Source organism: Triturus cristatus, chromosome 4_1 (assembly GCF_964204655.1).
Source record: "Triturus cristatus chromosome 4_1, aTriCri1.1, whole genome shotgun sequence".
Taxonomy (NCBI): domain Eukaryota; kingdom Metazoa; phylum Chordata; class Amphibia; order Caudata; family Salamandridae; genus Triturus; species Triturus cristatus.
Window position 1 is genome coordinate 790,718,590 of NC_140585.1, and position 12,954 is coordinate 790,731,543.

The window sequence follows — 12,954 nt, forward strand, 5'->3', positions numbered from 1 at the left end:
TTATCTCCTGCCTGGATAATTGTAGTATCTTGAAGCTGGGATTACAGGCTATGCAAAGAAAGGCTGCAGATGATCCAAAATGCAGCAGCCCGGCTTTTATGCCACATTCCAAGAACTTGTTCAGCATCCATTTAACTTCTCACCTTACACTGGCTTTCGGTGAGAAACGCATTAAATTTATGGAATTGTGCATGACCCAACATGTTTTTTTATAAGGAAGGGGCACCAAGCCAGCCCTCATTGCTGTACCTATATCGTCCAACCAGAGCATTAAGATCAGCTGACTCTAATCTGGCTATGGTCACTCGTTTCAAGTTAACTAGTCAGGATGGCAGATCTTTTTGAGTCTTGGCACGCAGTTTATGGAATAGTGTACTCCATCACTTGAGGACCGTATAGAATCATCTGAGTTTTAGAAAGCAGATGAAGACCTGGTCATGTGCGATGTAAATCCAAATAACATAAAACACCCAAAGTGGTTTTTACAACTGACCCTAGCTTGGCAGGTTGCCAGCCCCAAAGGAGTAGTGGCTTTGTTGTTGTGGGCTTGCCCCGTAAATAGAGACAAAGGCTATGCTGATAATAAGTGTTGAACAACCATCATTTGCTTTCCTTGGGCAGTGGCTTCAGGTCAGTGAGTTCCCCTTCCAAGGAGCTCAATTCTTTTGGCACGTTTTGCATTCGGATAGCGCTTACACAGTGAAGAACAATGAAGAGTGCACTATATGTCTGCTGTTTGCCCACACTTTTACTTTATACGTTGTACCACATCTATAACAGTATTTTATACCATGGCCTTCACAGAGTGTTGCTCAACTCTTAGTTTAGATACATATTAATGATCTTATTTTCTGGTTCATACTTTTAGTGCTGCAGTATATTTTTGGTGTTATTATTGTGAATAGTTCAAATGATCCTCCGTGTCAGTGCGGCCAGTAAGTTTTGGAGTGAGGTTGGGTGGACGGGACACACTCATATGCACACATACACAACACTCACAGCAATGCACACACACACACACGCAAACACACACAAAAACACATCCTTTCACAACACTCTTCACCAAACATTCATACATACACGCGCACACACACACCTAACATTAATTTAAATGAAAAGCACACACTTATCTGCAGCCAGCTCTGCCTTGGAGGTTCCAGGAGGCTTAGGACTGCTGTCTTCCCTCTCAGCCAATGAGGGAAGGCAGCAGTCCCAACGTCATCACAGAGTAGGATGGGGTCAGTGAGACTGCTGACCCCAACCCACTCTGTGATGAAGTGTCACTGATTGACACTTGACCCTCGGCGCTTCAAGGCTTAAAACTGAAGCGCCCAGGTGAGAGGCAATCAGTGACGCTACACCTCATCACTGAGGGGAGGGCCGTAGGCACTTGGGCTGAGCACGTCACGCCCACAGCAGCTGTGACTTCCTCAGCCCAGCAAAGTTCAGCTCAGGCAGCCAGGAGCCTGCACATTAGAGCATGTCTGACTTCTGGCTGCCTGACCTGAAAATGAACAGTGTCTGTCAGGCTGACCTTTGTTCAGCCTGACAGACACTGTTCATGAGGGGCAAAAGGGGGAGGGGCGTGGCCTCAGCCCCAGTGGACCAGCCACGCCTGCTCCATGTTGTTATAAAGTGAAGTAAGTGTGTGACGTGGATGTGTTCACACACACACGTTTATCCCTGTAAATGGCAATGTGAATAAGGACATAGCTTTGTCTCAAGCACCTTCGGGAGCTGACCTGCATTTGCAGTTCAAATCATATTGTTCCTCCTGGTGTGCTAAGTTAACCTGCTATTGTGTGGGACTCCATTTCCAAAATGGACAGTTTATAAACGCTTTTGCAATCTGCGGACAGGTACAACTAACTTCTCACAATTCTCTTCACACAATCGGGTTTTCATTTTACAGTAAAAACGCACATTATTTTGGAAGACAAAGACTAAATATTGCATGTTTACTTTAATATTTATTAGAATTGTTTTTTTTCTTTAATATGTAGCATTATAAATGTTTGACATGATTTTGCATACAAGGTGTGTTTGCATAGGAATGACAGCAATTCCTGCATTTAACCATTTGTAAATGATATTGGCATTCGCAAATTTGTATTGTTAATATATTTAGCTCTTTTAACATTATTTATAATATATTTGGTGGTTTGCGATATTGCAAGGTCTTATATCAGAAGATATTTAGTAGCCCAGAACTCGTTCATTCTCATAGATTACTTTCCCTTTAACAATCACAAATTCAATTATTTCTTGATGACCACCAAACTGGTAAATAAGATGTTCCCATCTGAAAAAGAAATAAGAAAATTAAATAGGCAGAGTAACTATACGCTGAATTGACATACTCAATGCTCTGTTTCTACAAAGGTCATAACTCTCAGTTAATGTTGTTAAAGTCAAAATACAAAGTTCCCAATTAGGAGTTCGACCGCGCGGTGGTCGGGCTGCCACAGGTCCGTTGCAGATCATGGATCCTGGGCGGTGGTGCAGCAGTCTGAGGCTGCAACATGCTGGTGTTGCTGATGCAGCATTGCAAGCATATTACGAGCTGCCTCACTGAGACCCTATCAACGGCGGGGAGCCCGCCATGGAAAGAGTGGCACTGAGGCAACTCGGGGAGGGGGCCTTACAGAGCCCCTTGTACCTCTGTGCAGGGGGATGCATGCAGGGGGGGCACATGGTGTGCCGCCCCCTGCATGTTTGCACCCCCAGTTCCTGCACAGGAAGAAATGCATTACATGGTGCATTTCTCCCTGTGCAGGAACGTTCTGCGGTGCACCCACCGCACTGCCTTTCTATGGCTCTCCTTTGAGCCTTTGAAAGGCTCCGCTGCAGCAGGACCGCCCGCACCAGATTCAACTCAGAATCCGGCGGGCGTTCAGACTATGGGTTTGGCAGACTCGCAGAGGGGCACTGGTGTGGCAGCCCGCTGCCAGACCATGAAACTTGTAATCATGCCCATAATCACATGGATGGTTTATGAGTTTAGCACATTCAAGATTATAAACCCTGAGCTATAATTAGAAATTTCCCTCTCCCCATACACCAGAAACTTAATCATCAAAATAACTTACCTGGAAAAATATAACCGCAAATTTCAAAATTAGAATTAACCGAACCATGCTTTATTCATCTTACTGAGAAAAGGCAATTTTCTGTATACATTTACTGAACAGTTGTTTATTGTTGAAATGCTCATTTAATTTTCCTGCCAGGAAATTTCATAAACTCAACTGACAAGCTATTGCTTCTTTTAACCAAGACAATAAGCAATCAATAGAGTATAGATAATCAGGAGGTGTGGTCTGTCTAGGGATCAATAGCTTAAATTAGACAAGGTGGTAAGATAAAACCATCAAAAAATAGACTCTGGTAACACCGCCATCATTTGTTGTGTCCTTCTTGGGGATACATCCATGGTGGACACTCCACTGCTGAAGCACCTTTGTGTCCCCTGTTAGGTTCACCCTGAAATGGTAGTTAGTCTGCTAAAGATTGTGGCGAGGCAGCAACCCAATGTAACTGGGGTACCAACAAAACTGGTAGAGTTTGCCCCATGAAAGACTGCCATGTAAAGTGTGGTGGAACTTCACCAAACGGTAAGCATAGTTTTCATGACATACTGGGTGTCAGAAATGGAGTTTAACATGGGGTGGGATACCCCTACCAACTCAATAAATCTGCTCAAGCCAAAACACTGTTCTGAGAGAATCTCTGCTCAAGCACGGACAGCTATGGAACAAGCCACAGGCAATCTCTAAGTACTTGATAAGTTCAAGCAGTAGGAGCAATTGTAAAGTTCAGAACACAACACTTAAAATTTCCAGACCAATTTACAAAATAGAGAAACATTTAATGAGCAAAACAACATCAGGATCATCAGAGATATACTTTTTTAAGGTTTAGGGCAAAAAGAACCAAGCAATATTAAATAACCCTAAAAGAAATCACTATTAGCTGCTGACCAGGACCAGGGTGCAATTTCAGGGTGACTGTGTTGAAGCAGAGGTCAGATGCAGTAGGTGGGTTGTCCCATCCAAAGTTTTAACTTCTTACTTAGTCTTTTTTATGGAAGGTAAATTCGGATACATCGTATTTGAGCTCCCACTAAAGCCATTGGTTTTGACCCAAAAAGCTCAAGTGGGAGAAATCAGAATTTTATAGCCAGCGAAGTCGCTTTGAGGGGTGGATAGATATGGCACCGTACTCACTACAAAGTTTCACCTTTTGTTGGACTAGGGCCTCTCTGCAGGGTCCTACGTAAACATTTTGCCTTCACCCTCCTGTTTTCTCAACCCGTTTTTGTTGGCTTTTTGGACTCTGTGCATTTAACCACTGCTAACCAGTGCTAAAGTGCTTATGCTCACTCCTTTAAACATGGTAAATTGACTTCCACACTATTGGCATATTTAATTTAGTTATAAGTCCCTCGTAAAGTGGTGCTACATGTACCCAGGGCCTTTAAATAAAATGCTACTACTGGGTCTGCAGCCCTTTTTTGTGCAACCTACTGAAGTAGGCTTTTTATGTCTGCAGTTTCAGACTGTGTGTGCAGTTTGTTTTAAAATGCCATTGCGACCTGTCGAACTAAACCTTTTGCCAGGCCTAAACCGTCCTTTTTAATACATTGGTGAACAGTTCTCGTCCCTGGGTGCCAACAGAGTGAGGAGTCCTTGTGTGATATTCTTCTTCTAGAAGGGTCTTCTTTGGGAAGAGCCTTCCCAGGTGAAGCAATGTTCTGAGGTATTGGTGGTGGCTGAGGTGCCAGATTCATCCTGTGCACTGGCGAATGATAGGAAACATTCAACCACCCAATCCTGACCATTTTCTCACAGCCCCACCTCCTTTTGCAGAACTTCATCCTTGCCTTACTGTAAAATTACCCAGGTAACCCTTTTTCAACACAGTTCTTTCATCCCCAGTTTAGATGAGCTAACCTCGGACATGGTCAAAACTGATTTTCCTTCCTACTTATACTGAAACTGAAACTAGGCTGTCTGGGTGGGTTCTGGAAATTAACAGGATAAGCCCTCCTTGGCATACCAAGTTAAATGATGTAGTCCTAAAGGGAACCTTTGTACTGCCAACTGTTCCAGTCCACTCCCAGATAGGCAACCCCAGCTACGTGTTCAACTGTTAACATCCATGGACCCTTCCTGGGCTAAGGGCAGGCTATTGTGTTCTGAGCCCAGGCCATTAACTCTTAGCCAATCATGTGTATTTCAGCTCTGGAGGTATGATGAGCGGCAGAACAGGTTTTAAGCCAGTTTTGGCTCGGGCAACTTAAAGTATATTTTTATAAAGTTGGTTTTCTGCTCAAGTTAACATACATCTGAATTCATTTTCAAATCAGATTATAAAACCTAAGCAGGAAATAAATCATTTTATAGCTTTTTTTCAATGGGAGATAGGAATTTAAGATTTTAATCTCAACTAAACTTACTTAGGGAAACATCTACAAGGCCACCAAGTGAAATAGTTTTTGGCTTTTATTTCTTTGTTAGGCAACACTAACCCAAATAGGTATTGCACCTTTTTGTTCAGACTTAGTCACCATTTTCGAAGCCATGTAAATGTTTTGTACAACTACTCAACAACAAGAACATCCATAAGGTAACAAATGGCAAATATGAGTATATATGCGCACATATACCCAAGTAAAAGCTTTACAAATCTCCATTAAAGGAGTGTATCGGATTAAGGTAGTGGTTGCAACTTGTCAGGATGCAGCATATAACGTGCTTACCATGGCGCTCGTTGCTTGCAATGCGCTAATCCAAGGCTCATAAGCGTGTAGGTCTTCAGGAGCAGAGGAGGGTGGGAAGGGTGAGGACGGTCTGGACAGTGTCTGGACAGCAGCCTGATGTCCCAGAAAGATGCATGCTGCGAAACACCCGACTAAAGACAAGGATGCATGTCCCATGTGCCTGCAGGATTCTCATGCGACTTGGTAGGTCAGCAACAGGACGTCAGAACTTTCATGTGTAGCCTGACTGCAGCAGCCTCAAAACCTGATGTCAAACCTGTCAAAATAAGTGTTTGGCTGGTGGGAAACTCTGCTTTAAATATTATTAAATCACCTCGGAGTACTCCTTGTTGCTCACAAGGTTGGTTCACGATATATAAAACTGGGAAATGTGTGAAAATAAATCTGGCATGTTCCACCTGGAACTAGACTCCAAAACCTATTTTCATTGGCAGGGCTGTAGCTGGATCTTAGAAAATGTCAAAGTACTGACTATATTCTTTCATATGTAATGTGTGACATGCAAAGGCTAAAATAGTCATTCAAACCTTTTTTTAGATTCATTAAAATTCAAATTCATTTGTGAAGCTTGATTTTATTTAGGAAAAATAACTTTGACAAAGCTGCATTTTTCTCTTCATTAGCCTGCTAGCAGATGCTCAGCAAGTGCATGAGCTTAATGAGGTGTAGAATCTGCTCCCAGACCAGAATAATGGATTAGGCCTAGTGACTGGTTGTGGGGCATTTGATCCCTTTCAGCTCAGGAAGGACAGCCGAGGATGGATCAATGAACTTCATTAACTTAAAAGGTAGAGAGGTGAGGCGTGCCCATTCATAGTTTAGTGTAAGAAGAGCCCTGAAGAAGCAAAAGCCTTTGTCCAAAAGGGCCACACTAACCAGGCTGACTTCGACTTGAGTTGGACAGAAGCTACCCCCAGTATGGGTTTGGACTGGACACAGGGGGGGCGCTCATTTCCCTGGCCACACCTCTGGGTGGACACAAGAGCTCTGCACAAGAGAGGAAGGGCCCCCAATCTTGTATTTTAAGAATGAAGTGCACATGGTGACTGTTCACACGAAGGCAAATAGGAAGTGCTGCACAAGCTGGAAGGGTTGCCCCGGGAACTTTTTTCCCCATCGGTCAGAGAATGTCCAGGATTCACCTCCACCCTCTGGCTACTGCAAATAATACAATAATGTAGCACCCCAACGAACCCTCCTCAGAACACTTTCTGCACCTGCAGATCAGAAGACAACTCGACCTGCTCTTTGTGACCTCAGAGGAGCACAGAAGGTCTGGGCCTACTCCCTCTTGTAGCCAGGACAATGAAATGGGCTTCAAGGGTCAGTAGGCTGACCTCCTGTGTGATTGCAGAGGCACACAAGCAGCAAGAGGCCTATTTCCTGACGTGCCAGTAGACTAGTACCAATGGGATCCGGACTGGAACTTGCTAGTGGCATCTGCTGGAGTGAATCCTGACCCATAAGTGCTTTCCCTAAAGTACTGAAACCTTTGAAGTGATCCAGAGGAGCTGCTCCAAAAACCACAGAAAGCCGGGCTTCCAAGATCTTTGGATCCATCTGGTGAACCTTGTGGCAAAAATGACCACTTTCAATTCATCTTCCTCAACTACTTCTTTACGCTTGCCTCATTGGAGGATTTAGAGCTCCATAAAAAAAATCTGACTAAAACTTTTGACTGGGACAAACCTGCTTGGTGTATCGACCCATATTCCATCACGATTGGCCTGAAATCATACCTTGGTCTCGGTCTTCTGCTTCCATATACTATCATTAGTGAAAGTATTTTTGGTACATTCTTATTAAACTTTAAAAATGCATATCTCTGGTTCCCCTTAGAGAATATATGTAATTCTAGTGTAATTTGAATGTTACTCTATTTTTTCTAATTTAGGAGTTAAGATTGTGCATCCTGACAACACTTACTGTAGTGAAATTGTGTTTGGTGACTGTCACTCACAGGAGTGTTTTAGAGCGTGTAGTATGAACACTAATATACAAAGTATTCAACAATCTCCTATTTAAATTGCAGTTTTGTGTGGCCCTTTTCGTACGCTGCATCCACATCTGCTAAAAATTGAAAAATAGCACTAACTTTCACCTTCTTAGTTGAAAACCCAAAACTCTTGACATTTTGCTTAAGATGATATTTCTTAAGGTTGCTGGTTTAAGTTAAAGATAAAGGAACTGTAAGAGTAAGTGAAATTTCGCTGGGAGCATGAAACAACTTAGGGACTGAAGTTTTCTCATACAGAAGCCATGCAAACAAGATTTGAAGTGTGCTTGTAAAAGACATTCTCCAAATACGCACCTGGGGGAATTTATGATAATAAGGTTCCCTTCTTTTCCAACTTCTAAAGAGCCTTGGCTGTCAGACTTTCCAAGAGCATAAGCAGCATTAATGGTGGCAGCAGCTAAGGCCTCATTCATTGACATTTTCATATTAACACAGGCCAAATGCATTACTATTGGCTAGCGAAAAAAAGAATAGAAAGAATGCAGATGATTAATGCAAACAATTTGGATTGCTATCTCGGTAGTATGATTCAATAAAACACATGAAACTGTTGGTAATTTAAATGTTGAACAATTTGTCAGACAATTCTATTAAACAAAATAAATATTTTTTGAGTTTAAACAAACTAGATCACAGATACAATGCACATAAAGATCATGTGGTTTGTAAGAGGTTTAAACTGGATCAAAAGATGGCTGATTACAAAAATTGGTGAGGATATTTATAAACTATAATTAATAATTTCTTCCTCTAGTGATGTAGGATCCTTATTAACAATAAAAGTGGGATCTGCTTGAATGAATGTGCTCTGAGAATGTAACCATCTTAGCTATCCCTAAAATGCAATAACTGACCTCGCATTAAATGTAGAAAGCAATGACAAATATAATGAATCTCGCAATTGAAGTCAAAGTGGCAATAATTAAAATATACACATAAAAAATATAATTTTACACATATTAGCAAGTTTTGAATTTCTTATTTTACCATTAAATGATCCTCAACATTAGATGCAACACAAAATTTAAATGATTGAATTGGCAGTTTTTTGTGAACCCACAAAAATGTTTACTAGAATTTTAAAGAGCTGTTCTGCTATAGAATGTTCAGTATTTAAAGTTTAATGTTAATGAGCTTATTCCATAACTGCTGCAATGTGATATTTATTATACACTTGTTAGAGACATGCTCATATTCTTTGTGCACAGGATAAAACCAGACTTCCTTTCAAGCTACCAAAATACATCTTTGATTAATTCTAAATTGTATGGCCTGTCGATGAGTTTCTGAGTAATAGTCTCTAAATACCTAGGTTATATAATGATCAGATTATATTGCTATGGAATTTGCATAGGATCTTATACCAAGTCCAATACTTTACACAGGTTAATCAATCTTCATTGAATTTTCGTCTCCAAATAAATCTCTACAAAGCTGGCAACAACTTTGCATTATGAACAGGACTCCCTAAAAATCAACTGATAATGTGGGCCCACATTGGGTATAAACACAAATCTAAGCATGAAACTTCCTAATGAAACAAAACATGTAAAATTATCCTTTTCTTAGTAAGAGACATAGATTGTATTAAAATGCCTTTCGTCTAGTTATCTAGTTTTTGAGGTGCGAGGAGCCATCACTAATTACTCCTTTGGACTATGGAAGTCCCCAGAAGGTATGAAGGTCAGCATTTTTTTTCTCCAGAATCTACTGTCACCATTCTATTTTAAAACTTTCATTTCAACCCCTCCCCTTTTTCTTTGCTCCCAACTGCACCCATCTCTTCCTTTCTCCTCTTCTGCAAAGTAAAACCTAACGCCATTCTAGGAAATTTTCAGTTGGTTTTAACCCAGATCTGTGACTGGGGCTAAGTGTTTGACAATGGTCAGCATTCCGTCCATCATCTTTTTGTGCTGCTATAGTCACCCTAAGTAGGAAGGGTATGCCCACACGTGGTTCAAGTGCTCGCTATGCCAGTGGATTCAGGCTTGCCTAGCTGATGAGGGGTGATACCCTGAAACCGGTCCCAGGATGCTTGATTTCCAGTCTAGGGATGACCTGGCAAGGCAGTTCGGGCTCAAATGTTCCCATGGGGAGCAGGGTCAAGACTGATTTGCACATGACTGGGTCCAAACTGGGGTGCCATGCTGAGCAGATCCAGATCTGCAACTGGATCTGCTAACCATGGTACCCCAGATCTTCCCTTTGCTTTGAGAGATATCCATAAACATCGTCTATTTCAAATTCCTGAAAATCCTGAAATTCAAAGGCTGTTCGATGTCTACTGCTCTATACATTGTGAAACCCCTGCATAAGGTTTAAGTGTACACTTACTTATTTAGAGAGTATGATCATAAAATTAACTTTTAACGTGGCTAGTGCTGGCTGCCGCAGGCTTGACATTTCTTAGCAGATAAATAGCAGACTGCATTATTATTCTGCTCAATGATACCCTCTCCTTTTGCTCTACCCCTACAGGCAACACTGCTAAGTGACTGTACAGAGCCCCAGGACACTCCTCGGAATAACAGTGCGCTTTACAAGTGCCCTTTCATTCATGTATTCACTGTATAGGAAATTTGCCTATGTTTATCGAAATTCCAGTTTAACAAACATTTAGAACATAAGCGATATTAACAAAATATTTTGCTTACCATTGAAAAGCAATAAGCATTGGGATTGAAGTCACTACCAAGAGCAACTATGACTCCAGCATCCAACATATCCCTGGCCCTCGGCTGTTTGAGCCTACAAAAAAATATATTTTATGTGCCACGTTTATCAGAGTTAATGAAGAACTGAAAAAATAATCAGCATCATCAGAGTAATATACGCCATAATGAAGTAAATAGAGCTTTATAAAATGGTATGCTTTATCTGTTTCCAGATATCATCTACATTTCTAAGGACTCTTGTGGTGACCAGGTCTACTCATGAAAATATTACGGTTGTACAAAGATGTGTCGATCTTTATGAAATTTTCAAAAAATAAATTACAGGAGAGAAGTCATCCAAAATCTGGTTTTGCAGGTTTTACAACTTCACCAGAGGTGCATTTGTATGTATGTATTTATATATCTACCACTCGAACATTGCTCTGGAGCAATACAAGAATGTGTACATCAAGTATAGATTTACATATCTGAATTATAATATATTTTAACAATTGCATTTCACTTATATATACAATTTAGCCATAAAGAGATTAAGTGCTTTGCCAACATGATTTTTAGACAAGTGCAAATGACAAGATTCAAACTCGGTTCCCCAGGTTCAAAGTCAGTAGTTAGCCACTAAAACACTTCTCCTAATTGGCATAAAGTAAAACACCATTACTATAATCTGTTCATCAAATTTAGAGGATTGGGACATCAGGGCAGTGGCCACTATATCTAATGTCTGACACATGGTTTGCATAATCACAAGGATTGTTTGTGCAGGAGGATTTTCAGGGGGGACACGATTGGGCCTGTCCTCTACTGGAGATGGAGTTATAGTATTTAGAGGGGAAGAAGTACTAGACCTCCTTGTACCATTTACGCATGTACCATAAAGGGCACACAATGGCAAACGCTAAGTGTCCATTGGACAGAGTACTTCATCGTCCAATTCTACTGAGGCACATTCTTCTCTTTTGGTTGCCCTACTGCTAATTGTTGAAGAAATATGTTTTTGAGAACATTAAGGTAGAGGTTCCCTGTCGAGTTTAAAAAAACATTTTTTTAATTGATTTTCACAACTTCTTGTACAAACAATAATTACGATAAACCAAAGATATACAAAATGATACTAGAACATCAGCATACAGTACATCTTATTCAAATTGACCAGTGTTCAAGCCACAGATGAAAAAAGAAACAGAGAAAAGAAGAAAACCCCCAAAAACCCGTGACTGAGTCTGAACTATACAAGCGAAAGAAATTAATAAGATTGACAACATCACATACCACATGTGGCATACATGTTAACGTTGTAAAAGCTTCATTTGAATCATGCGGAGCAGCAGTATGTAGGTACGTTAATAAGGGCTCCCAGATGTCTTTTGGCCTTGAGGGCGATGGTAGCTCCTCCGCATATAGGACTAGATTTTTTCTACAGAGTGACAGGTCTTTAAGCTACATTCCCACTGAAGGGCTCAGTGTGCTATCCCACACCATTGCTACCCGATGTTTGGCAACCAGCAGTGCCACTCTCACAAACCTACCCATGGCACCTTTTATAAAAGGAACTAACCCCAGCTGGCATATCTGTGGCAAGCACTGCAGTGCGATCCCACTAATCTTTGAAAGTGTAGTTATCACAGCTGCCCAGTGTTCCGACACCCGTCCACAGGTCCAGGCTAGGTGTCAGAAGCCAGCTCCCAGAGCCCCACATCGCTTGCAAGCATCTGTGTCCCAGAACACACATTTAAAAATCTTGTATGGCATGTAATAAACCTAGTGTAAATATTTTAAATGTATAATACGGAGATTCCCGTTAGAGGTGAGGGCGCTAGTGAGTTGGCAGCAGGTTTCCCCATTCCTTTTGCGTGAGTGGCGGGTCGAGACACGCATTCCAAGTGTCAAGGCTCTTGTCACCACTGAGGGGCCTGGCGTCCCGAGCAGCGCAATATAACTTAGTGACTAACTTGTATCGGGTGGGGGCAATGAGAAGTGTGTGTAGTGCCAAAGCCTCGGGCGGCTCAGTGGGGAATGTGGGATAGTGAATCTGCAATGCCTTTTTCAATCTATGCATGAAAAACACAAAGATGGGTGCCTTATTCATGTCAGTGGTAGTCAGAAAGGTGCCACCAGGGAAATAAATTGTGCAGCTTGGTTATGCCCACCTGCTCAAGTGTACGCAGTGCTCCCTGCTCATGTGTTACAGATACGCTTGAATGGTAAGCCACCAGCAGTAGGGAGAATATAATGGAAGTTTTCCTGCCTCTCAACCCAGCGCCTACCAAGCAGCTATCGTAGAGTTAATGGCGTTGAAAGCGTTGCGAGGAGAAGGCCTGTGACTATGAGTTAATAAGGAACTCGGTGGTATAGGGTGGGCATCCCAATGTTCCACTGCTACATGAGGGACGAATGCATGTGGGGAGAACCAGAAATGAGCATATTGTGCCTGCGCGCACATATAATAAAGATCGAAATCAGGTACATTGAAGCCCCCA

General features: G+C 41.7%; 1 protein-coding gene across 1 annotated transcript in view; it reads right to left on the reverse strand.

Annotated features, from left to right (window-relative positions):
* Positions 1 to 1,957: 1,957 nt before the first annotated feature.
* Positions 1,958 to 12,954, reverse strand: part of AMDHD1 (amidohydrolase domain containing 1) — a 193,964-nt gene continuing 182,967 nt past the window's right edge. The window contains exons 7-9 of the mRNA XM_085653371.1: positions 10,454 to 10,547; positions 8,094 to 8,254; positions 1,958 to 2,302 (exon numbers count right to left, since the gene is read on the reverse strand). Of these exons, the coding sequence (XP_085509497.1) occupies positions 2,197 to 2,302; positions 8,094 to 8,254; positions 10,454 to 10,547 (361 nt within the window). The 3' untranslated portion in view covers positions 1,958 to 2,196. The remainder of the gene's footprint in view (positions 2,303 to 8,093; positions 8,255 to 10,453; positions 10,548 to 12,954) is intronic.